Source organism: Leiobunum rupestre, chromosome 1 (genome assembly GCF_980474605.1).
Source record: "Leiobunum rupestre chromosome 1, qqLeiRupe1.1.hap1, whole genome shotgun sequence".
In the NCBI taxonomy this organism is placed as follows: Eukaryota; Metazoa; Arthropoda; class Arachnida; order Opiliones; family Sclerosomatidae; genus Leiobunum; species Leiobunum rupestre.
In genome coordinates, this window is record NC_143384.1 from 35218583 (window position 1) to 35246034 (window position 27452).

The following is a 27452-nucleotide window of genomic DNA, read 5'->3' on the forward strand; positions in this document are numbered from 1 at the left end:
AACTAAATTAATATTTTCTTCAATAAATTAACTTGAAATATCGTAAAGCCGATAAAAATAATATAAATTTATTACAAATCGCCCATTTTAGAGATAAAAATGAAACGATTCAAAATATCTACAAAACTTAATTTTCATAAATAGACAATAGTTTTAAAATTAAGTTAATTAGAATAATTTAGGAAATTCTGTTAAAAATTATTAATTTTAATATTTTATTTTATTTTATTTTATTTCATTTTATTTTATATTTTATTTTATTTCATATTTTATTTTATATTTTATTTTATTTCATATTTTATTTTATATTTTATTTTATTTCATATTTTATTTTATATTTTATTTTATTTCATATTTTATTTTATATTTTATTTAACAGGTCTTAAGCCAATCAATGACATACAATATTATCCCTTTACTTCTCTGCTCCCTTCCAACTATCTTGCAATATTTTCAATCCAATTGTATTTGTTTTTATATCTTTAACTTTATTTCTCAGTACAATTTCCCTTTGACAAGCTTCTTCTAACTTCAATTCCCACTTTTTTAAATGCTTTTTTATTTCGTCCAAATGCTCTTTTATTTCTTGCATATCTAACCACGTCCTATTATACTCTTCCACTATTTCACTAACTTCCTCGAATGAATGGAAATCCATATGACTATAAGTAACAGAACACAATAAATATAAAACGTCCAGCAATGTTCAAAGTTAGGTCACCAGAAAGACCCTTTCCTCTTGTTGTTTCTATTTCAGTGGAAACGAAACTTGGACTTCAAGACGCCCGCGTCTTTTACGTTTATATGGATTATTCATGACGGTTCAATTTTGATATTATAAATGGACACGTATAGTAGGGAGCTGGATCGAGAGTGTGGGGGATAAAAAATTAATCTAGGTGAAAAAATTATTATAAATAAATACCGATTCAATATACGAACGAAACTTAATTATTAATTTAATTAAACTCATTTATAAATTTTATAAATTAACTTGAAATATCGTAAAGCCAATAAAAATAATATAAATTTCCTACAAATCACCCATTTTAGGGATAAAAATGAAACGATTCAAAATACGTACAAAAGTCAATTTTCATAAATAGACAATAGTTTTGAAATTAAGTAGGCTTATGGTAAAATTAGAATAATTTAGGAAATTCTGTTAAAAATTAGTACAATTGGGGAAAATTGGTTAAAAGTTGGTATAATTTGGAGACTTGTTAATGTTAAAAATATAGAATTAATTAGGATACTTTTAAAATTGAAGAGATAGAAAGGCAAATACGAACGAGATGATGATTTAAAAAAAAATAGATTTTTAAATGAACTGTAAAACGCTTCTATAGATGGCAGCCTTGTCTCAAAAATTTATTTTCCTTAAAAGGTGTTAGACATTCGATAAGCAGTGACGAGAATTCCCGTCAATCAGAGTAATATTTTATCAGTATATCCCAAATTTTTCTCAGTTTTCATCAACATACCAAGAAACAAGATCCCCAATTCGGAAAACTACGCGGAAAACGCGCTGGTGTGTCGAAAAACGTGCTCATTCGCGGAAAAACTACGCGGAAAACACCCTTATACGGAAATATACGCGGTAAACGCACTCGTATGCGGGAAAATTCCCGGAAAACCTCCCCACTACCCAAAGAATTGCTTTATTGGAATAACAATCTCAATAACAGAGCTCACATGAAAGTTATTAGTTTCAAAATGATATTTACAAATCTTATCCACACAAATTTAATTTAATTTAAATTTTAGTGTTTTATAGTATCTTTCTGACTATATTTGTGTATAAGAATTATATTTTACCGTATTTAAATAGTAATAAAAGCGAATTGAAAGTTTGAAGAAAATATGAATTTAGTTCGTAAATAAAATCCTTTTATAGTACTTTGAAGGACTCTTAATACGTTTTCAACTTGAATAAAATTAAAAACAATAATCTAAGATACCCTTCAAAGTTAAATTCCTTTAGAGTTTATCAGTAAAACCACTTATTTAAGTATTTTTTCAATCCTTTTACCTATATTTACATATTGGAATTGTTACAAAAGGTTCTTTTAAACGTAACTTAGTACACTAATTAAGTATTTTTAATTTACCGTAATTAAAATATAGGTAAGTGGTTTTTATCTTATTTTATACCTACGGAAGCGATAAATAAATTAAAGCAATAAATTTTTGGAGTTTGGAGATGGGTGGAAAAAAATTAGGCTCTTCGTTTTTCCAACTGCTTTTCTGATGTACCCAAAAATGGACCAAATTAGACCAAAAGTACCCTAAAAACGACCAAAGTCACCATTTTCGGCCCTATGTACCCCATTTCGGACCGAAAGTACCCCACACTGGACCTATTAGCTTTATTGTAATGTTAAACTCCCATAGAGATTCCCCTAAAAAGAAAAAAAACTTGCGGTCCAATTTTGGGTACATGAATTATTTCGGAGAGGGAATCCATGTTTTAAATTCAAATTAACCACGCGCCCGGGAAATCCGCGCCTCCCAGGTAATCCGCGCACGCGCGCGCTATCTTCCTGCCTAGGTTATCAAGTATCATACAACTTACATAATTTCCACTTATTTCGTACGATAAAACGCGATCGAGATATTCGTTTTAAGAAATACTCGTGAGATTGGTTCAAGTGCCAAGCGTACTACAATGATAATAAAATGAAGTTTAAAAATATTTCCATTCTACTTTAACAACGAATATTCCATGACGTCAAAACACTCTTAAATTCAAATTAACCGCGTCCCCCGGGGTAATCTGCGCACGCGTCGCCTAGGTTATCAATTTTTACATCATTTCAACTTATTCCGTACGATAAAACTTGATAAGATATACGTTCAAGTATCTTTCGAGATAAGCGTAGATAAATGAACAAGTTGGCCTGGACACAATATGTTGATATACGGGAAAACAAATCGTCGCGAGAAATACCCTAAATACATTGACTTTTCGACGATTTTACCCCCATTTCATCCCTTAAATCCCGGATTTCGATCCCGAACCCAAACCCGAACCCGGGAGTGGCGTCTCGCCATCACTTTCCTTCTACTAATGGCAAAGTCAGATTTCTGACTGAAAAGTTAAATAGTTCCTTCTCATTAAATTTAAATGACCCAAGTTGAACTTTTTCTGACCAAATATATCCATCTTGCTTTGGAAAACATCAACACTTCTTTAGATTGCATTTAATAAAAAATTTCAACCCCAAATTTGAACATGCAATTGGGAATATTTCATAGCCAGTCAACGGGAAAGTCAGATTTCTGGCTGAAAAGTTAAATAGTTCATTCCCATTAAATTTAAATGACCCAAATTGAACTTTTTATGATCAAATATATCCGTCTTGCTTTGGAAAACATCACCACTTCTTTAGATTTCATTTAAAAACATTTTCAACCACAAATTTGAACATTTTTTTTAGTCGATTGTGACGTGTGGGACAATTCAGTCCTCTCGTCCATTTGATTAATCAGGGCGAGATATGTGTATTCCGACCACCCGTTAGGGGATTGGTGGTCATCCTCAAACGGCCATCCACAAACTCTACCTCCCAGACACTTGGGATTACAGGAGTACGCCACTACTCCCGGCCAAATTTGAACATGAATGGTTGTTATTCATTTTCCTAAAAAAAAGCCTACCAACACATAAGTAGACGATAGAAATAGTCCAACAGGACCAACACTATCGCCGATCAGTATAGGAAATATGCATTTTCAAAACTTTTCAGAAATCTAAGGGTTGAATATCAACTATTTTAATTTCTTCAGACTTTTGATAGCTCATCATCTGATTTGCTATAAAAAGCACAATACTGGCAAACTTTCATTATGTCTCGATCCATGTGTAAAATAATATTGATGAGTGCTTGGTTTATTTATCTGGAATGAGAAATGGGATAGGGAAGAAAATTTTGCATCTTAATGGTTTTTCAAATTTGTAATATTTTAAACTAAGCGGTTGTTTTAATAAATTTTTAATTACACAATTTTGCTTGTGCCTTATTTTGATTTAACATTAGAGGTGAGTCGAGTGCCCGGTTATATCGGGTCCCGCCCAAGCCCACCCGGTTCAAGCCGGGCTTGGGCCGGGTGGGTAAAAATGTTGTCGGGCCTGAAATGAGCGGGTTTTTGAAGTTGTTTATCGGGCGGGCTCGGGTGTGGGCGGGTATCAACTATGTCGGGCTCGGGTTTTTCTCTGTAAAATCCCAGACCCGACTCATTCATAAAGCTTTTTCAACTCCTTCTGCGTTGAGTTTGCAAGTTCTCTCCCCACTGGTTTAAGGGGTTTTCCCCCAAGTTCTTCGGTTTCCCCTTCCATAAAAACTTGTCTAGGTTAACGGTAATAGTTAGTGTAGGGAGCTGATGGCTCGATCTCTTGGCATGCAGGGCTTGCCACCACCCTCCTACGCATTGTAACCCGGCCACCTGAATTAAGGGCTTCAAAAGTCGCATGATGACTTAGGCCTAAGGTGGTGCCTTGGGTATTAGCCTAGCTGATTATTATTATTTATTATTAATATTTGCTAATTAAGTTTGAATTTGAAAGTGTGATCTGTTAAGGCTGATTTTCACTTGGCTTTAGCCTGAAATTGCCCGGTATATTTTTAAAGTCCGTTGCGGTTTCGCAATTCTGGATTTAGAAGTTTGTTTTCGTACTTCACTGCAAAGTGCGAAGTGCGAAACGACGGGAAGCGTGAGTCACTCCAGTCTCTAAGGTCGGCTTATAAGCTACCCAGTTTCCCATGGTAAAAAGTCTAAATATAGGTGTAAACAAATATATTTGGAACTTTGACCGTGGGAAAACAATTCAATCCTAGTATACGTTTATTGTAGAGAAAAATAGAATTAAAGGAGTCCCAGATTCTCAGTCTCGCTCTATCTTTAGTAGTGAAACGTTAGCGGTCTGTTCCGCGGAAGTTTTACCAATTATTAAAACAGGGCAATAAATAGTGAAAACTCTGAAATGGATAACTTAGAGGTAGATCTTGACGCCGAACCTGCTGTCGACGAAGTCAGACCAACTGAAACGAACAATCTAAGGAAAAAAGACATTGAAAGTCTTATTTCACAAGGAAGTTCACGTATTACTTATTTGGCTAAAAACAGCTCACGATCAAAGTCTGATGTTTGGCAAAGGTTCAAGATAATTTGTGTTGACCAAAGTCCTGTTAATTTTTCTAAGTGCAATGACTGCCCAACGGTATTGGCTTCCAATCCACAAAAGGGAACGTCAACATTGAAAAGGCACAGTTGTAGCGGAGGCGGAGCCTCAATATTAAAGAAAGTCAGGAAAGCGCAGGAAACTGACGAAAGTCTTGAAACCAATACTAAAGAAGATTATGGTAGTCAGAAACGAATAACCGATTTCACAAACAAATTAGTGCCACATCATGCAGTAAGACAATTAAATACAGATATTTTAATTGGACTCGCAAAAGATTTACGCCCATTGCAAACTGTTGAAAGAGAGGGATTCAAAAGAATTGCGCAAGCTCTGGTTAACTTTGGTTCATCGTACGGTCAGCAAGATGTATCAAAGTATATATATCACAGAACAACTTTGAAAAAGGAATATCTGCCTTCCCTTAGAGCAACCAAAGAGGATGAATTGAAAGAGATCTTAAAAACAGCACCGTCGATGCCTTATTTGGCCTTTACTACTGATATGTGGTCCGATAAATTCAAGCAGCGAAACTTCCTGTCCCTCACCGTGCATTACATAACCGAAGACTGGGTTTTAAAGTCCAACATGTTGTCACTGGAAGAATTCTTAGAAAATGAGAAGACTACAGCAAACGTTAGAAGATTATGTGCAACTATATTAGGTAAATATTTTGAGATGGCCGTGGTGACGCAAATAATGCAAGACTCAGTGCTTATAACTGATGGAGGATCAAATATGATAAATGTTTTCCCGAAGCGTTTCCATTGCAACTGTCACAGGCTGAACCTTCTAATACAATGGACTTTGAACAGTAAAGCTTTACCTGACCAGCGAAAGGTAATTGAAGCCGAGAAGAAAGGGAAGCCCATCACACCAAAGAAATTGTTCCGATTGGCGAACGACTGTCCGAAAATTCAGGGCTCCCTAGACAGCGTCAAAGAATTAGTAACCTACTTTAAAAGATCTGGATCTAATTCAAAACTCAAGTATAGTTTAAAGCAAGACGTGACAACTCGTTGGAATAGCGAATTAATCATGCTGGAATCCTATATAAAGTCAGCACACGAGGTGAAGCAAATCCTACTAGAAAAAAACAAGCTGGATAAGCTTGCTTTGATTGACGATACTGTGATACAAGAAGTTGTAAACTTTCTCAAACCATTCAACGAATGTTCCGAAAAACTAAGCGGAGACAAATACCCTACCTTCCATTTAATCGCTCTATGGATCCACAAGTTGAAAACCCACATAGAAATTCGGTCGTCTGACTCCGACGAAATTGTAAAGTTAAAGAAGCAGGCCAGCGTTTGCTTTGAAGAGTATTGTCGCCTAGATGACATGCATTACGCTGCCTGTATGTTACATCCAAGGTATTATCGTGAAATTTTTTTTATACCTAGAAACGCTAACAAACGTCTCGAGTCGAGACGTTTGTTAGCGTTTCTCTCAATCCATCTGGGAGTGGAGGACGCAACGGGTGGCCCGTTGGTCCCTCCACTCACCCAGTACGCCCCGTCGCTTAAAATAAATAAAAAAGTCCTGGTATTTCATTGACTCGGTAATATTTACGTCACTCAACGTGATGGAATCAAACGCCGGTGACGATCACGCAACGGGGGTAAGGTGTTCAACGTGCCCGTCTATTGTCACTACATAACCATTCTTTCTAAATATAAATAAATACATTCTTGGTATAATGGTATTATACTTTTAGGTATCGGCAGCTAAAGTTTGCAGATCAACACGCGAGAGAGAGAGCGTCAACGGTACTAAGATCATTATTAAAGGAACTTGAGGAAGAAAATAAAGATCACTCAGATACGCAAATATCTATGTCTACAAGCCGCTCTAAAGAAAAAGCAAATCTTTCTCGATTTGAAGAGTTCGAAGACTCGGACGTTGAGGAAAATGGGTCCTACGAATTGGACCAATACCTTAAGCTGCGCATTAAGAAAGGTGTTTTTCGAAAGTGTAGCAACTTTTAACGCAATTCATTTATTTCTTTCAACATCTATATTAGATTTAGATGACGAAATAGATGAAAACTTCGATATTCTAAAATTTTGGCGGGATGCTACCGAATTCAAAATGTTACAAAAAATTGCTAGGAGAATTCTGGCAGTACCCGCGTCACAAGCAAGTGACGAAAGAGTTTTTTCCAGCACTGGCCTTACACTTACTGCACGTCGCACGGAATTAAAGGGATCAACCCTGTCAGACTTGACATTTATTCATGAAAATTATTAATTATTAAAATTGTTTGATGCTATTTCTTCGTTACTTTGTTATACACAGCTAAGAGCTGAATGACCTATACCATTACAATATGAAAAATCTGAACCGGGTTTTTTCGGGCCTGAACCGGGTACCCGTTTAACCGGGCGGGTTTTAAAAGTAGATTTTGGGCGGGCCCGGGCTCGGGTGGGCTTTGAACATTTCGGGCCTGAAGTGGGCGGGTTTTCGAAATAAATTTAGGGTTTGGGCCTGGGTCGGGTGGGTTTAAAAAAAACTACGCCGGACTCACCTCTATTTAACATCTATGCGAAAGGTGTTTTTTAGGTTTTATATTTGTATCTATAAACAATTATTTTAAACTGAAATTTATGGCTTAGTTTTGATAGATAAACAGATATCAGGAGACATGACTAGGAGTTGACAGCGGTTGCCGCGGAGAATGGGCCCCGGCGTCGCCAACACAAATCCCGTTTTTAGTTCCACATAGAGATATATATATATCGAAGTGGGACAATTGCTATGGACGGATTGTCGTTAAGTGTTGTGTGTTTGTTTGTTTGGTGTGGAAAGCAACGACACGGCAGATGGCGCTGCGAAAATAATTTGCAATTTTGGCGAAACCGGGATTCGCACTCACAGTCAAAAACTCCGATAATGGACGCCTTTATGCTCTCGGCCACTGGAAGCTTACCAAAGTTTGTTCAGAACTTCTACTGTATTTTCTTCAGTTTTAGCGACGCGGGGGGAGTTGGCTAGTTAAGTTGTCGAAATTCTCGTCCGTTTTTACGCCTTATTTTACGTATATTTTCGGAATTTAAGGTCAAGTGAACCTCAAACTTCGCGTCGGGTGGTGGGCACACTCGCTTAAGATGCCTCGCTCGAAAGTGAGTACTCGAATAAACGAGCTCGAAAATTTTAAATGTTCGGGTGGTGAGCAGTGGTAGGTGGGCACACTCGCTTAAGATGCCTCGCTCGAAAGTGAGTACTCGAATAAACGAGCTTGAAAATTTTAAATGTTCGGGTGGTGAGCAGTGGTAGGTGGGCACACTCGCTTAAGATGCCTCGCTCGAAAGTGAGTACTCGAATAAACGAGCTCGAAAATTTTAAATGCCCTCTTCCCCATATGTACTTATAAATGCTCTAAAAGCCCCACAATGAGATACTTATTTTCTTATTTAAATAAATCAACAAGAGACATTAAAAAACTTCATCACTCGTTACACCAAACAAAAGGTTCAAGACAAACTACGAGTTCAATCCACACTGACGAACTTCCTTTTGGGTAATAAAGGCAATAGAACCATAGAGAAACAATTATAAAATGAAGTCACTATCGGAAGAAGGTATTATATTATTAAGAACACGCGTACGCTTAAAAAGTTAAAGCATTGAAGACTCTATTTCCCTTCACACACTTACGTACCGCCATTATTAATTATTGGACTCCCATACTCATCCAAAAACTAGGGGCATTCGGGCATATGTAGTTTTATATCTATGAAGGTAAATTTTTATTACGATAATCTTTGCCGTATACCATTCGCAAAACTTAGGTATATTAACTAACAAGTTCACGTAAAGACTACCCGTTTATAGCTCTACCACAAATAGATCGAAATTTAAAATATAGCTTTTTGTCAAATTACCTTGCAAGTTAAGTCAAAACCAATATGCATTAATCAAGAATTAATTTATGTACTTAGAATATCGGAGACCAAAAAATCCAAAGCAGTCGGACTTAAGCTTAATTACATTCAAGGGTATCTTTTTTTTAATTTGTGCAATAATAGGAATTTTGGTGTTTGAACCATACCCAAATGTTTGACATAAATTTCCTAAAATGAACATATTTGAATCCCAGTTTAAGAATTTCTTTAAATCCTTTTTCCACTAATTTCAATAAGTTAAAAAAATTATGTTTGTCGTGTTTTGCTTACCTATTTCACCTTTGATACTTTACGTCTATCTAACGATAGGAAATCAAATGACCTCAACAGCTTATGAATTGGTTTGCCCACCCGTGTATCCTGACGGTGGGCGGTGGCAATTTATATATCCAACGATAAGAAATCACAAAGCCTCAAAAGCTTTGTATTAGTTTGCCTACCTGTGTCTACTAAGGGTGTATGGCTTTGCCCATTCGAATACACTGATGTGGAACTAATATTACGGCCTGGGCCGACTTGTTTCCAATAATTCCCGCTTTCTACCCACCCCTCGAATTTTCTCTCTGGCGTTTTCTGTTTTTCTCGGCCGTCGCGTGAGATACTATACTATCAACATTGCGCCCTCTGGGAGAAAAAAACCCCTTCTCTCGGGCTCACGCTGAGGCGGCTCTATAACCCCGTCAGAACTGTTTTTTTTTCAGCGGTAGTTCCTACAATCCGCGCTAGAGAGCGTCACTAAAATATTTCATCTCGAGTCCGTCTCCGAAACTGGAGATACCACAGTTTGGGGGGAAAACGTTAGAGAAGGGAAAGACACGTGTTTCGTTGACAGCGCGCGTTGGGAAAAGCGCGCGGCTGTGAACTCCTAGTCATGTCTCCTGCAGATATTTATATAGATTAGTCATTCAGTCGCTAAAGCGGACAATGAAAACTGTACAAACCCCGAAACTAACTGGAAAATAAGTATCTCCAATTAAAAAATAAGAATGCAATTTCCCAACTTCATTTAACAAAATCAAAATTATATTTCAGATCATAAATATGTATTATAGAAATTTTAATTTAAATGAGTATGATAAATTAGATCAAAAGATTTACTATTAAAAAACTGAGCTTTAGCCCATGATAAATTTTGATTTAAAATATTTTAATGTTTTATTCAAATATATAAATCAGAAAATGACTTTTTAATAACAAACCCTAACAACAAACTAAGACATATATCACTGCAAATCTAAAAAACACCTAAGCATATCTGTTGAACACATAAGCCTTCTTCAGATGTGGTAATGATGTGCCCTATACGTAACTTAGGTGCTCTTCGCTAAATATTAAATGTTATACAGATGTCTTATGTGTACTCTTTGTGTTCCTAGGTGTAACTGTAATGTTCCAAGAGCATCTGTTTAACCTGAAACATCTATGGCACATCCATAGTACATTTGTTAGTGTCCTTCCGTTTCAGTATAAATACAGCTTATACTTTCAAGGAAGTACACTGGTAGCAATTGCAACGATGCAGTTGGGATTTTTTTTTATTTTCAACGACAATGGAAACTTGAAGGTGTTTATATATCTCCGTTGACCCTATTTTATCTCTAAAACTAATATCTAAATAAATTAATTTGACGGTCAAGGTTAAGGCAATGTACAACAGCTAGTTACATTTTTATAATAAATATTGTAAATGTCTTAGAAAGTGACCTGTCGGCGACTCGACTCGGTGATGCTACCCTTTTATATACCCGAGGCCTTTTGTTTGTATTCCGCAGCGGATGTCGTTACAGACTCGTGGTTGCTGGGTTCGGCTGATTGTGTTGGCGAGGAAACTAGATTCCCCATCTCCCACCCCCCTCCCGACGCGTGGGGGGTAACGCGAGTGCTCCCCCCACTTGGCTAGGAAGACGTGTTCTCTTATTAGTTATGATATTAAATGTAGCTATGTTATGCACGTTTAGCCGTCTTTGCCTACTAAGTAATGCCTGCTGTCTATTTAACCATTTCAATCTTGGCAATAAAATAGAGCTAAACTCGAATTAAATTAAATTAAGTTTCTAATACCGGGTAACCACGACGAAGGCTTAAGTTAATGAGCTATTTAAGTTAAAACACTTTGTGTGGAGCTCCCGAACGGAAACAGCTAAATGGTAAATCCAAAGGTCATTTTAAATCTTACCTTTAACTCATCACGTAGTTCCCTGTCACCCTAATTATTTATATTACAGTATATAATTCCTACTAAATAGTGAAAATACTGGGTTTCTCTTTCCATTGTATATTTACTGGTTGAATTTAATCACCGAAGGGAACTGTGGCTTATTGTCCTCAACAAGCTTGGATTCAGAATGCATCTTTGAAGAACAACATTTTGTTTCACCGCGAAATGGACCGAGAAAAGTACGAGACAATTCTGGAGGCGTGCGCTTTAGAAGAAGACATTGACATTCTTCCGGCTTTCGACGAAACAGAAATTGGAGAAAAAGTAATTTAATAACAATTGGGTTCATTAACAATTCTTTTCAACATTGCATTGAGGAATTTAATTTAACCATAGTAATATAGTAAAATAACAAAGAAAACATAACATTGGGATTAAAAAAAAACTTTATAAATTATGCATTAGGATTTTGAAAATAGTGAATAATTGGTTTTATAATAGAATTGTTATTATTAAGGTTTAGATTTCATTGATTACTCAGAATATTCTATCATTGCAAATGTTTTGATAATGTTATGTTGAAGCAAATTTTATATGTTAATGGATATAATTTCGTAAATACAGAAAGTTGTATGTTAGTTTTTGACATTACCGAATTCTGTAAAGTGAACGAGATAAATTTCCGAAATCGAAATTTGGAGAAAGTTGAAATAAATTTCAATCATATCTGACAGTTTTTGTGTTAAACAATTTTGAACACGGCCTTGGAATAGAACCATATAACATAAATAATTTGTTTACATTATGTGTGCTCCATTTTATTACACGGCGTTAACTCGACAGTTGGCGGTTATTCAAAAAAATAATAGATAAAATATATCTCTCAAAAGACCACACATATTTGTGGATATACAGGGTGTTTCAAAAGGTTATGTAAAAATTTTAAGGAATTGTAGGAATTGAGTTGAGAAATAAGCCTTTTTTCCCCCATTTTCCTACGATGAGCTTAAAGAGCGCCAGAGAGCTTCAAAGTGTGACCTATTAACCCCTGGAAGTAGGCTGCAACAAGCGCTAAAACAAGCAGCATGGAAACGCGAACATTTAGGTTTGGGTTCGTGTGATAGGTAAAAAAGGACTTGGTAATCAAATCGAGGTAACCAGCGTATAAAAGTAAACTTAAACAGAATTTAAAGTCCCTGCTGCTTGGTTTTGCGCTTGTGCAGCCTTATTCCAGTGGCTAGTAGGCCACACTTTGAAGCTCTCTGGCACTTTTTTAACTAATCATAAAAAATTGAAAAAAAAAACGGGCATATTTCTCAACTCCCCCCTAAAACTCTTTTGCAGAACCTTTTGAAACACCCTGTAGGCTGTATAACAATGTTATGCCTACAAATTTTATAATTTAATGTTATAATTTCAATATAGATATATTGTCCAACAATATAACGTTAAATTAGCTAGTCAATTATTTGCCTACATTAAGTTCAGTTTGTTATATCAGTGCGTACTTAAACTTTGAATATACGCCACTGATATCAATAAATTATTAGATAATATTTTAGAAAAAATGTGCGAATTTGTATCATTATAGGGTGTGAATTTAAAGTTGGTAGGTTCAAAATGGAATCGTATACATGTATAAATATAAATACATCTTTGAAACAAAAAATAATTTATTAAGTTGAACATTAAATGGAACAATCTATAACCTTCTAATGCACGGCGCCCACCAAATCATTTAAAATTTAGTGCTGGATAAATGACATGAATATTAACTTTGGAAATATTCTGTAACTTTAAATGCAAAATTTGTAGCGTATCAAAATCAATTATATAATTAACTGAACTAAGAATATCAGCAAAATATCTTTTATTTGAAGTATGTGCATTTTAATAATATCTGTATAATAACACTGTTCAAAACATTACAGCTTAACTCTATAGAAATCACTTGAAATAATTGTTAATCTTTAAATATTTCTGCAGGGAATTAATCTTAGTGGGGGGCAAAAGCAACGAGTGAGCTTAGCCAGAGCCGTTTACTTGGATCGAGACATCTACTTGTTGGACGATCCTTTGGGCGCGGTAGACACTCACACCGCGAACCATTTATTCGAGAGGGTGATTGGACCTAATGGACTTCTTCAAAATAAAGTAGGTTACACATTTTTCAGTTTTTATGCTATGTTTAGGTTAATATTGCAGACAACGCTCACACATTGAGATAATTTTGATGCCAGATATACCGGAGGGAAAAAATGTAATACTAAATCTGAAATTGGGCAATGATTAAACTTTGTTAGTTCAAAAAAATAATTATTTTTCATAGTGTTGTCGAAGTTTACTGTTTTTTTCAAGTGAAACGCAACTTTTACAATCGATAGTTTCATCAAATTACCCTAGCCCAGGAATGACTTAAAGCGTAGAATAATGCCTGTAGTCGAAGACCTCATACGAGAGGGGTATTTTCAAAGTACACCCTTCGGAAACTAAGAATTATTTTCAATTAATCATAAGATAATCAGCACCTAAGTAAAACGACAGATTTTGTGGTGAATCTCACTTTGATTAGTTTATCAATGATAACAAGAGTGATTAAACTTCCGTGAATTAACTTAATTTTTAAACTTGTTTCAGACGAGAATAGTGGTAACCCACAATTTGTCTCTTCTTCCGCATTTCGATGTTGTTTACGTGATGGATAATGGTAAAATTGAAGGCAAAGGGACATACGAAGAATTGCTGGAGAAAGAGGGTCCGTTCAATGATCTCTTAAACGAGTTAAACAAAGAACGAATTAAAAACAAAAGGATAGTTCAGAAAGAAAAATCGAAAGCAGACATAACTAAATATACCTCAAAAAGGTAATTCCAATGTTCTATTCTGAAGTTAAAAGACTACGGTGAACCTTAACGTTTTCCAGTAATTCCCTTAAAAGTAGGCGTTCTGCTACATTTGTCAAGGAGTTATTTATTTATATGCCGTTAGAAACACTGACCAAAGCTAAGATATCAATGGGTATGAAATACTACGCTATAACAAAGAAAAACTCTAGTACAGTGTTAAACGTCGTTTAAGCGCTTTAATGCTTGTTAGAAAGAAGATTACTAATTCTAACAAATTATATGTTAACTGGACAAAGCATTTAAACTTGTTATAATTTGATTGGTAGCCAGCGCAGTGGAAGGCCACCACCCGGTGGTGAACTACCAGGGCTACACTATTGGGTGGTGAACTGTCAAGGCTACACTATTGGGTGGTGAACTGTCAAGGCTGCACCGTCGGGTGGGGAGCTAGTGGCCACCACCAGTGGTGAATTATCAAGGCTTCACAACTGGATGGTGGGGAATTTATAGGCTCCTAGAAGGCAGCAGCCTTTCTCTGTTTTAATGATCGAATTAAGAAATAAACTTCATTTTAATATGCAAATTAGGCTTAAATTTGAGCCACTGATTTCCCCGGTATTATGAAAGTGGTGAATGCGGTGGTCAAGGTTACAGCGGTGGTGTAAAAACCCTGCGCTTACCCACTTGGAACGTGAAATGCTGTGGTGACGCAAAATGCAATGGCGCAATAACTTAGTATATATAGTTTAGCGACTTTAGTGGATAACCATTCGAATTCGAAAAAGTTTCAAGTCAATAACAATAACCCGAAAAGAACTATGTAAGTATAATCCATTTTTAATATTTTAGTCCTCTATCACTAAGGACAATGTATTTATATAACTTTTGAATTATGGTCGATAGTCGTTGATTTTGAATTCTTTGACGGGCGGACCAAAGATGAGAGACCTGATAAAATGGTCAAGGAAGTGGCAGCTTGTTCCGCCGATGTTTCACCCCGGGTCGCGGCCTGGGTTTTTACCCCACTGTTCTCCCGAGTCGATCTTTCCTCCCGCACTCAACGTCAGAACACCTATATAGGTTGAGAAGAACTTTCACGGTCTCGCTTGGGACTTTGGATTTACGTCGTACAACTAACAGAAAGCATGCGTGGAAACAGTTTCCCGAGGGTTCTTTGTAAAGGAGAGGAGAAATGTGTATTTTTATAAAAACTTTAACACCGCGAAGTTATAGATTCAGGGCACGTTCCAGTGACATTTTCAAAAGTCTCGGTAAGTTAAAATATAACGAGACCATACTACGAAACCGTATTTTAAACGCGATCCAGAGACAACTCTTCAAGAATTCGTAAATTCGCTCTCTCGTTGTTTTGACCTTTTTTTTTCATAATCTCTGCCCCCATTGGAGCCAATAGAAACGATGGAAAATATCGGCAGGAAGCGGGTCACTTCATTCACTCAGCTAAGCCTTAGCGTTGTCTTTAATTTTTTCTTGTAAACAGCGGCTTCGTAATCTCGGCTAGTTATCAGTTATTTGATTATATATTTTAAATTTTATTTATATATTTACATTTGTTATTATTAATTATTTACATTAAGTATTATTAAACGCGAAATGGTTTTTAAAATGGGGTAAGCAGAGGACAGCAAAGGGCAAAGAAGTTTAACCAAGGTGGAATGAATGGGAAAAGGAGGCAGAGTTATGAGTAACAAAAGTAAGGAAAACGTAGAAAAAGCGTGGAAAGAGATTACAAACAAAATGTCAACTGTTAGAATGGGGACCAAAAGAACTTGCCCACTAATTACAACACAGTTGTCTGAATTAAAAGCATAGAAAAGGTCCAAGATATCGTAAGAATCAGAAAAGGGACTGGGGATGATCCACCACCAGCCAGAACCAGTGATGTGTTTATTAGTACGCCAAGTGCGGGGTGTTTTAACATTACTCATATGACTATTCCACCTAGTGTGGGTGGTAATGCTCCCTTTAATTTTTATTCAAAGATAAGTCTTAATATACAGAGTGTTTCAAAAGGTATTGCAAACATTTTTAAGGAGTTGTAGGGGGTGAGTGGACAAGTATGCCTGTTTTTTCCCAATTTTCCTACGATGAGTTAAAAGAGCGACAAAGAGCTTCAAAGTGTGGCCCTGGAAGTAGGCTGAAACAAGCACAAACCAAGCAGCAGGGAAATGCGATTTCAGGGGTACGATGAATTTCCGAATGAGTAGGAATTGAGATAAATAACAAAAAGAAATGAGTAAATATGAAATGAGCAATGAGTTTAACTAACAGAAGAGCACAGAAGGAAAATGTGTTTTTTGTACAAGTTACAATAAATCTTCGAAGTTTCTTCCTTCATCACTTACACAGAGACGATAGCGTCGAAGGAGGGAATCGCTTCCATGTTGAAATATTCCCGGTGTGTTCCGAATCTTTTCGTTAGCGGCTTGGATCCTTGCAACCAAATCAATGTGAGAATCTACTGGCGTGATGCATACTAGATCATTCATCCATCCCCACAAAAAAAAATCCCAGCGGTGATGCCGATGGCCATAAAACTGGACCTCATCTCCCTATCCATCTGCGTGGAAGCATAGACTAATATAATAATATACTAATATATATAATAAGAGAATGCTGTATTTAATATACAGGAGGTCTTCATTTGATCGGCCCAGGCATTTTCTCAAAACCTATACCTTCTAGAAATGTGAAATTTTCTGTATGTACTCTCTTCGTGGTGATAGTTGTTATTTGTGAATTTCAGAAAAATCGTGGAAATTTTCACGGTTTTAGAATTTGTAGTTTTTGAACGCTAGGTGGTAGACGAAACGTTTCAATGAGTAAGTTGTAGAGCATACTCGAAAACCTTTAATAGAGTTGGTACGGTCAATATCGTACGTTTCGTCATTGAAATAATAGGTCATGAAAAATAACAAGTTGGTACTATTCAAATGTTTTTACGGCTCATGTTATTGTAATGATTGTCTGTGAAAAATGAACATGTTTTGCGCCAAATTATTGTTTTACTTTTACAAATTAAGTGTCTGTAGTAAATAATCAAGAACGACTGAATTGGCTTTTGGAAATTATTCTAAACGAAATATTACCTAAAAAGTGCAATTTTTTATCTCCTTTTTGAGGCATTTGAACAATACCAATAAAATTCTGGTGTCCATAATCAACTCTCTTGTTCCGGCTGAAAAAGAAATTGAAATTTTTATTTCAGTGATCTCCCCTTTATTAACGAATAATGAATAACTCTGAAACATAAGAACATGTTTCCTAGCTTTCAGATGTAAAACTTCTGACAACAATGAAAATACATTTTTAATATTGTCAGCCGACCAAAGTTTTTGTTATTTTCCAACGGGGCTGTTCACATCTTCATGCTTGTATGTTTTACCCATAACAGCAGTTTGGGGCCCAAACAACATTTCATTAAGTATATTGGGAGATTTTAATCATTGGATATCAAGTCTAAGTAGTCTAGAGGATAACGGATGTTTTTTTCTCAAATCGTGCACTTTTTGATTAAAGCATGCAAATTTTTGGAAAAATACTTTGGAGCATGTAAAACCAAAAAAAGATTAGAGGCATTCTCTATCTATGCTGTGACAGGTGTGACAAGCTGTCAAAGTTGATGAAAAAGTGTAAACTTACCTTTTTGAACAACCCTCTCGAACGGCAGCTCGGTGCGCGCGCCCTCGCCGCTTTGCGCTATAGAGAACAGACGGGGGTCGGTCTATAACGGTAAACACAAGCCGAATACGTGTAGATTCGCAGTGTATTGATACAATTTTTATAGATATAGATATTTAAGAACACCGTGTATATTTTCAAGTTCCCCTTCGACTTTAAATGTATTAAATATTTTTATCCTCTAAATATACATATAATATTGTTTAAGGAACTTAATAAGAGCAGCCATATTCTTCTTATATAAATTATAAAAATTTTCATTAAAATAATAAAAAAAGCTTATTCTTACTCTCTTAAAGGGATAATGAAATGTTAAAATAACTTATTTTCAGTTTATTCCGCTCCCAAAATTAAGTATAATCCCGATTTTCTTTCATTGAAATTATTTATGTTTTTAAAAATTGAAATTAAATAATTCCAACGAAAGAAAATCGGAATTATACTTAATTTTGGGAGCGGAATAGACTGAAAGTAGGTTATTTTACTTTTTTTTAATGGTAAATTTGTAGTAAATCTACAGGTGCATACTTTAACTTGGTAATATATCATAGCTAGTCATTTAAAGGTACGGTATTGCGAAACTGGCACGTGGCTGTCAGCTGGAAAAAACCTTTCACACACAATAGAACTCTGATGGAAAAGCTTACATCTCTATTGCGATGGATGGTAGCGGGACCTGAGATTTGTCGAATGGTTCAACAATTTACAGATATTATTGGATTCAAAAGTTCTAAAAATCAGACATTTCATCAAGACGCCAACTTCTCAAAACCAATTTTTAGAAGACGTCCAGTCACTCATATCAGTCATGAATGACATGGTAAATCCGTTTGCCGATGCAAGCGAAGATTTGCTTATTTTGGATACACGGCAAATATTGGACAAAAGAATAGCGAATTCTCTAAAAAATATAAAAACCATTGGGGAACTCCAATCAAATGAGCTATTTTGCAAGCGTCTTGTCGATTGTACCGTGGAAATTACGGATGTTCTGAAGAAAAACAAATTTCCTCTTTTCAGCAGACCGCCACAAAAAGAGAAATGCTAAAGCCAGCTTCAAATTTCGAGTATTAAAAGCGACAGAAATTTATTTTCCGAGATTTTATAAAGCGTCTCAAGTACGAAGTGGAGACCTTGATGTTTTTTTTAATCATGAAAATCAAGAAAGAACTCTTTAGATTCTTGAGTGTCTACGCCGTTACAGCTAAAAATCCTGGAGCTATATACATTACGAACAGAGAAAATGTTCTTAGTTCCATCAAAGGTAATCTTAAATACCTTTCTCCGTGCTCCCACGAAGAAGCTGATACCAGGATGTTCCTACACGCTCTAGACGAAGCGAAGCAGGGAATGAAATCCATCCTGCTTAGAACTGTGGATACTGAAGTCTTGACTCTAGGTATCAGCCTCGTGAAGAAGATTCCTCGCGAACCTATGGTTATAGCCTTTGAATCTGGTAAAGATTTCCGTTACATAGACGCCACATGGTTATCAAGACAATTGGGTAGAGACAAAGCGAAAGCCTTGCCAGTTTTTCACGCGTTAACAGGATGCGACACAACTTACTGTTTTAATGGAAAAGGTAAAAAACCGCGTGGTCAACATGGAAGTGTTTCCAAGACGTAACTCCGGCTCTTAAACAACTATCGTTGTGTCCTACTAAATCGGACCTTAAAGAGGTTTGGCCGTTGATTGAGAAGTTCTTAGGCTTAATGTACGATCGTTGCAGTACCGATGAAGAAGTTAATAAAGCGAGACCAAGTCTTTTCACCCAGAAAAACCGCGAAATGAACTAATTCCACCAACACAAGACGCATTATTGCAACACTTATTACGTGTAGCTTTCCAGGCGGGTCACGTGTGGGGTCAAGCTCTAATAAGAGAACCCATTTTACCAGAACCGTCGAGTTTTGGGTGGACTAATTTAAAAGTGAAACTGGTCATAAATGGCAACCTCTTTGGATGACTCTGCCACCAGCAGGTGATGTCTGTAGAGAGATGGTAAAATGTGGTTGTGTCAAAGGTTGTCGGGGTAATTGTAAATGCCACAAAACTAATTTACCATGTACTGAACTTTGTAAATGTGGAGGATGCGAAAACGATTTTGAATAGTTTATCAAAAAAAATGAAATGGATAATTGAAAAAGTTTGAAAAATGTAAGACTAATGGAAAATAAACACGCTAATTAATATTATAGGTTATGTTAAAAAACGTTTTATCATCTAACGCAATAAGGCAGTTGAATTTAAAAATATTACATATACATATTATATCAACACACTGCGAATCTACGCGTATTCGGCTGGTGTTTACCTTTATAGACTGACCCCCGTTTCTTCTCTATAGCGCAAAGCGGCGAGCGGCGCGCGCACCGGGCTGCCTTTCGAAAGGGTTGTTCAAAAAGGTAAGTTTACACTTTTTCATCAACTTTGACAGCTTGTCACACCTGTCACAGCAGAGGTAGAGAATGCCGCTAATCTTTTTTTGATTTTACATACTTCAAAGTATTTTTCCACTAATTTGCATGCTTTAATCCAAAAGTGCACGATTATTTCCTGTAGCCTCTAGACTAAAGGGAAATGTGTTCACCTTTTTGTTTAACTAATAGCTACAATAAAAAAAAACATAAAAAATATTTCAATTCCTAAAATATAAGTATTATATTGGAGGAAATGTAAAAATTAAGGTGTAATACAAAAGATAATTTGACTGTTGATGTTGTAAATGATTCGACCAACTTAGTTCAATATCAGTTATAATTCGCCGTCTTTACAAAACAAATACAGCATATGATTTTTAAGATCTGTTATAAGATTAATTTATTATACAATTGCTCCAAAAGTGACATTTGAAATATATTTAAACGAAAAGATCGTTCTCTCTTATTTTCGTTTTATTATTAAATAAAAAATGTAAAGGAATAATTATTTAATCCTTCGAAGGCGTTTACGAGAGATCCTGACTTCTCCTAGAAAATACTATATAATTTGACTCGTAAAAACGTCTCTGGAAAGCGTTTGTGAAAAAATTTCGTTTTTTTACTAGAAATGAACGATATTTTTTCGTCTGTGGAAAGGGGCCCTCAATTGGAGTGGGATGCTCCAAAGTAACTTAACTAGATGATGACGGAACCATGTTTTCGTGCCTTATCCCGCATAAAACGAACTATTTCAGTAAAAAATATTCATGTGCTTTAGAGAAAAGCATTTTTTATGCCGAGTGATTATTGGAGAATGAATAAAAAGCAATGTTTAGAATATTTAATTGTTTCCATTCAAAGGCGAGAGAAGGACGTGCAAGCGCGTGGTGCGGAACCGGTGTTGTGCGGATTATCAACTGATCATGTTTAATTCGGTAGATTAGATGATTCACCCAAAGTGGAATTTCTCGAAGTATTATTAGACTTGATAATTTTGGACCCAAATGTCAGGAATTTGATTATTTTTAATGATTTACTTGGTGAAATATCATATGCCCAGTTTAGTGACGAGGTCTTAAGAAGGGTTGCTCTGAAGAAGATGAACTGATTTTCCTGGTTTTGCTGCAGACTGTCAGACTGGTTCGGAACTTCGGACTCGTACGTTTCTCGCGTCTACTCTAGCGCGCAGTCATAATGCCCATGTGGCGAAGTTTCATTTTCGGCATCTTAAGGAAAATAAGTTGCGGTTGGTGCCGCGGGCAACAAGAATTTCGCTGCCGTCGATCTACATTTACGGAGCAGTGCCGAGAACCAAGCTGTCATATTTCACCGCCAGGAGCTACGCCATGGTCCCGGGACTTGTCGTTGTCATAGCCACCAGTCAGACGGTACAGTAAAAACTTTCATCGTAAATGGGAAACCAGCCAATTGTGGTATTTATTTTAAGACGATACCTTAGTATGTAAGCTAGCTGGTAAATCCATTTTTGTTAGGTGTAAATCGATGTACGCGTTTTGTTGGTTTCTCAACTTTTAAATAAATGATTAACCATTGCCAGTTCAGTGTATTTGTTTATCTCTTAATGTTGACACTTTATTTTTCTTTTATTCATATTCCAAAATTCATCCTCTAGACAACTATTTATCTTTTAATCTTATTCTACCAGAATTTTTAATTTTAACTTCAATAAATAAATTATATTTCATGTTTTCAAAAGAGTGTCGCAACTTATTAAACTTGAGGGAGCGTACGAAGTTGGACTTGCTGAAACAAGCTTTCCTAGAACGTGGACTAACGCTACTGAAGAAGGTTTAGTTCGAATTTGGAACACTGTAGAAAATACTACATTTGTAGACGACACTTAACAGGTGTCCACGGAAGAACCTATATCGAAGGAGTCTAAAACAAAACCCAAACAGATAATATATAGGACGACAATGAACTTAAACGCAAACAGGAAAAGAGCCGGGAAAATTTTGTTTAAAAAGATCTCAAAGATGAAAAGCATTATATAAGCATACTTCTACCTCTTGGATTGGATATTACGACTCTATCGAAGGATTATTAGAAATTATGTCACTCAATGATTTCGAAAGAGAAAACGTTAACGTCACTCTTCATTTTAGACCACTTAGAACTTCTCTGTAAAATCAGGTGTAAAATCTTTTTTTTTTTCATTTATGGATAGCGAGTCAAGAAGAAAAATGTCTCCACGTAATTAAGATGATGTTTCTGTAAACGACTATAATACCTATTACTTAAATCAAATTGTACACGGATTAATTCCGGTAAACCGTGGAGTAGCCGTGCAAAGAGGACATGGTCTTGGAAAAATATTGGACTCGCCATTTCAGTCTGCCATGCCTTTACTCAAAAAGGGTACCACATTCCTTGGTCGAAATTTAAAAAAAACAGGAGCTAAAATTGCATCCGACGTCTCGAGTGGTGTGTCCATTTAAGATGCGTTAAAATCTCGGGTGGGGGATGAAACCTTATGAAGAGCCACCAACGCAGTGACTTAGTTGACTGGAAATGGTTGTAAAATGAAACGTAAAACGACTCCCAGCATCAGTTCGGTTCAAACGAGGAAGAAGAAAATACATTATCTGCAAAATTCTGATTAATTAACTTAGTCGTCATTGAACAATGTCGCTAGCCAACCCCAGTTCGCAGAACAGCATTAGCTCGAACTTTATTTATTTCACGTCCTTTATACTCAAACTGGTATAATAGGAAGGCAATGGGTTGAATATAATACAACATCGAACGTTAATGAAAACTAAACAATTTTCTCCAATATCGCCGGAAACTCAGAGACGTGCATTGATCTGAAAAACCAATTCAAGTGGAAATTGTGAAACTAGATGGAAATTTACCAAAACCCGATATTCATGACGCTATTTCTAAAACAAAAAACACCGGCGGGAAAAGTTGGTCCATAAAATAAGTTTTTGTATATAGTATCTTTGGCGAAAGGGGAAGGAGTACATTGGTGTATGATAAATCTCTCAAGTTCACTCAATTGTACATTCTTCGCGAGTTCGGGAACAGCCCTGATTTTATTAAATTTAACAATTTTATAGAGGGAATCAGCTAAACTGTTACCTTTAATTCTTTTAATTGCAAGGAAATTGTCGTAAGACTTGCGGTGGCTAATGCGTATATTTTGCTTTTAATTTGTGTCGGAGAATTAAATTGTTTAGTACATTGCAAAGATTTTCTGAAAACCAAAATGTAAACGATTGTATAATTTCTGAATTTATGTATAAGAAACACGCAATAAATTTGTCCTAAGGGAAAATACATAAGTTGTTCTGACGCACAGTTGTAACAATCCTTTTCTTGTGCGCGACCGTTATTTTACTGAAGACAGTCGCGGAACTCCGCGTAGCGAATCTGCTTCCACACCAAGCGGTTGCACGTCTTTCTCTCGCCTTTTAATGACAAATCATTTTTAATATTTTAAACATTGCTTTTTATTCTTTCTACAATTGTGCATTTACAAAATTGATATTTTTATAACCCCTCGGCATATAAAGGGCTTTTCTCTAAAGCGCATGAATATTTTTAACTTAAATTGTTCGTTTTATGCGGGATAAAACACGAAAACATGGGTACGTCGACATCTAGTTCAGTCAGAATGGAACATCTAGCACTATTTAATTCTTATAACTTCGCGATGGTAAATTCACAAAAAATACACATTTCTTCTCGTCTTTACAAAAAAAACATTCGTAGCCTCAGGTAGCCGTTTGCACGGATGCTTTCAGTTTTTTGTATGATGTAAATCCATAGTCCCAAGTGAGACCGCGAACGATCTTCTCAACACAGGGGTTCTGACGTTGAGTGCGGGAGGGTAGATCGACTCGGGAGTACAGTGTGGTAAAAACCCAGGCCGCGACCCGGGGTGAGGCTTCGGCTGAACAGGCTGCCACCTAGGAGCAACAAACACAAGGAGAACGCTGCTAGCCTTTAAACACGCTAACGAAGGGTTGTGTACGAATTTCATTGAACGTTTTACGGGCGGGGGGAAGACAATTTCCGAATTTTTCCCTTCCGACGGCAGCAGGCGCTAAAGCGTCTAGCCAATGAAAAACGTACACAAGAAAATCCACGACTTTTGACGGGTTGCGTTCTCCTTGTGTGGGGTTCTGTGTTTGTTGCTCCTAGCTGCCACTTCCTTGACTATTTTCTCCGGTCTCTCATCTTGGGTCCGCCGGTCAAAGAATTCCAAATCAACGACTATCGACTTTTTATAAAGGTAATTCAAAAGTAAATTAATACATTGTACGCAGAGAAAATGGAATGAAATTCTCAGAACCGATTTTACTTGCATAGTTTTTATCTATTTATCCCTCTTGTTTTGAAACTTCTTCGATTTATTATGTCTATACACTGTAGTCGCTGAATTTAATATAATACGTTATTTCGCCATTGAATGATACGTCACCGCAGCATTTTAGGTTCAAAGTGGGTAAACGCCGGGTTTTTGCACCACCGCTGTAACTTGACTACCCCATTCTCCACTTTAATAATACCGCGGAAATCAATGGTTCAAATTTTAATCTAATTTGCATATTAAAATGTTGATTATTTCTTAATTTGTAATTTAATATTTAATAAAAACTCTTCCCGAGATCTACTACACCAACATTTTATCTTTCTGTTTTTTATTAGTATAGACCAAAATGTAAGTATGATTTTATGGGTCCTACTTTATCTGGGGGGCAGAAGTATAGAACTTCCAAGCACTTACAAAAACGGCAAGGGCTCACCATGACCGCTCAACAAAGCCGGTAAAAATCAATGCAAATAAAAAATCATAGGCTTGAATTATCCCTCACATAATCAACACTTTCGATAAACAAAATAAAACCAGAAAAATAACCAATATAAAAATATATAATAATAACCCAATCAAACAACAAGGTAATTCAAAAATTGTGATAGAAATAACCTAAATCACCTTACCGTTAACAATTCCGGGCTTATAACGCACACAAAAAACCCTTAACTGAATAGTGAAGGCTAAACAACAGCGCAAATCTCAATATAAATAAAACCAACGTAACCACATTAATGAAAATGTATAAATCATTTAAAGCCAAGAAAGAAAACACGTTAAATAAATAACGAAGTAACGAGTAAGGTAAGCAAAACGAAAAAAGCGCGTTGTATATCACTTGAAATTGTATTCATAAATGACCCTTAATGGTTCAAAAGTACCGATAGACGAAAAACTAACTAAGTGGACCACCCACGGGTTCTACCCTTTAACCCTCTTATCTCTGCTGACTGCGCTAAATCAAGATTTGACCTTTATAATTTCATACGTAAGAAATGTTAGACTTAATAAACTATTAATATTAATATTAATATTAGGTGGGGTGGCGGAGTGGTTAGCACTTTCGCCTCGCAGCAAGAGGAGCCGGGTTCGATCCCAGCTTGTGGCACTGGGTGAAAACTCGAAAAAACTTCTGCGTTGAGTTTGCAAGTTCTCTCTCCACTGGATTAAGGGGTTTACTTCCGAGCTCTTTGTGTTCCCCTTCTATGAAAACTTGTTGAGGGTAACGGTAATAGTTAGTGTAGGGAGCTGTTGGCTCGATCGCGTGGCATGCAGGGCTGGCCACCACCCTCCTTAGCATTGTAACCCGGCCACCTGAATTTAAAAAAGGCTTGATGACTTGGGCCTAGGGTATTGGCCTAGCTGATTATTATACTCTTCCGCTTAAGTTGAGTTTCCAATTTTCAGTGAAGGGTATCGGTGATTCTGTGGTAGATCACTCGCCTGTCATGCAGGAGGGCTCGGGTTCGAAACCCGCCCGATGCGATCGCAAAATGGTACTATCAGGTACACCGTGAATATTTGGTGGAAACCCTGCCATTTGGACGTTGAGACGTTTACGGTAACCCGCAGCACTCGGTCTGTCTCAAACTTACAATCACAATTCGCGTAAGGAAATTATACATCCAATAACAAAAAGAGGGCTCTTTTGGAAAAACCTTTTCCCTAATTTCAAGAAATTACACTTTGCCCAGATAATGCGTACTCGTTCGCAGCCCAGACACACAGACACACACACACAGACAGACCCACCCACACAGACAGACCCACCCACACAGACAGACCCACCCTCACAGACAGACCCATAGATACGGTGATTGTTAATCCCCTCCGAGGGGACATCCCCATAGATACGGTTATTATGTGAATCCCCTCCGAGGGGATGTCTCCTCGGAGAGGTAAAAAGTCTTACCAAATCCCAAAAACGTGCGAACGCGGTGATTCCACTTTTTCCCCGAAACTGCGAACGCGTTCACAGCCCAGACAGACACACACACGCGATGATTGTAATACCCCTACGAGGTTAAGGTCCCTTAGGATAGGTTAAAACATTTGGTAACTAGTAGGGTGATAAAGAGGATTTATCAAGGACATTGATCCCTAGACCACAACAAGCTGACGTCCACTCTGACATATAATTTTAATTACTTTATTTATATTTTATACTAACCTGATTTTAAAAAATAAAATTAATTTGCAAATTCAGGGAAGAAACTTTTGAAAAAAATAGTGATGAAATCGTTGGAAAAAAGATAATTTCAGAGGAAAAAAATATTCAAAGTAGGGTAAGTATTTTGTAAACATTACTCACCTATCAACTATTTATTAATAATTTTTGACTATCGTCACTTCAGCAGATCTCTGTTCATTTAAATAATCTTGAAACATTTTTATGCAGAATGCGTGACTAATTTAGACGAACTAATTTGTTTAGTTGGTAGACAATTTTGCTGGAAGCCAATCGTTAAGCCTCTTTTGAAACAAGAAACTTGATAGTTTTCTTATTGTGCAGATTAATTCTTCAATCTTTCATTTCGGCAAAGATAAGAGAACTGGTCAGCTAGATTCAAAAACAGAGTTTTCCTATTAACGTTTTTGAAACCAAGCGATTATCCACTTCCGGCATGAGACCTCCGTAAAACCGGGCTCGATCGGTTGCTGTAGTGCGCTTTCAAAAGTTAGTTACAATGGTAACTGGCCGGAAGTGGGTAAATGCGGTTGATCTCGCCCAAGGCAGTAATTTCGAATTTAGGGTACGATGTCTGTATTACCTCAACTTCGGAGCTTAGGAGGATCGAGCTATGTATTTGTGTCTACAAAGGCTATGCCTTACTTAGAGAAATACTATACTGATAACTCGGTAATAAATGGCTATTTTTGTCGATTTGTTTGAA

The 27452-nt window shown here is 36.5% G+C and overlaps 1 protein-coding gene across 2 annotated transcripts in view; it reads left to right on the forward strand.

Annotated features, from left to right (window-relative positions):
• Positions 1-27452, forward strand: part of LOC149962208 (ATP-binding cassette sub-family C member 1-like) — a 94238-nt gene that overhangs the window by 48655 nt on the left and 18131 nt on the right. For both annotated transcript variants that reach the window (XM_090179079.1, XM_090179082.1), the window contains exons 15-18: positions 11393-11569; positions 13232-13399; positions 13883-14109; positions 26765-26843. In XM_090179079.1, coding sequence (XP_090035205.1) covers positions 11393-11569; positions 13232-13399; positions 13883-14109; positions 26765-26843 — 651 coding nt within the window. The remainder of the gene's footprint in view (positions 1-11392; positions 11570-13231; positions 13400-13882; positions 14110-26764; positions 26844-27452) is intronic.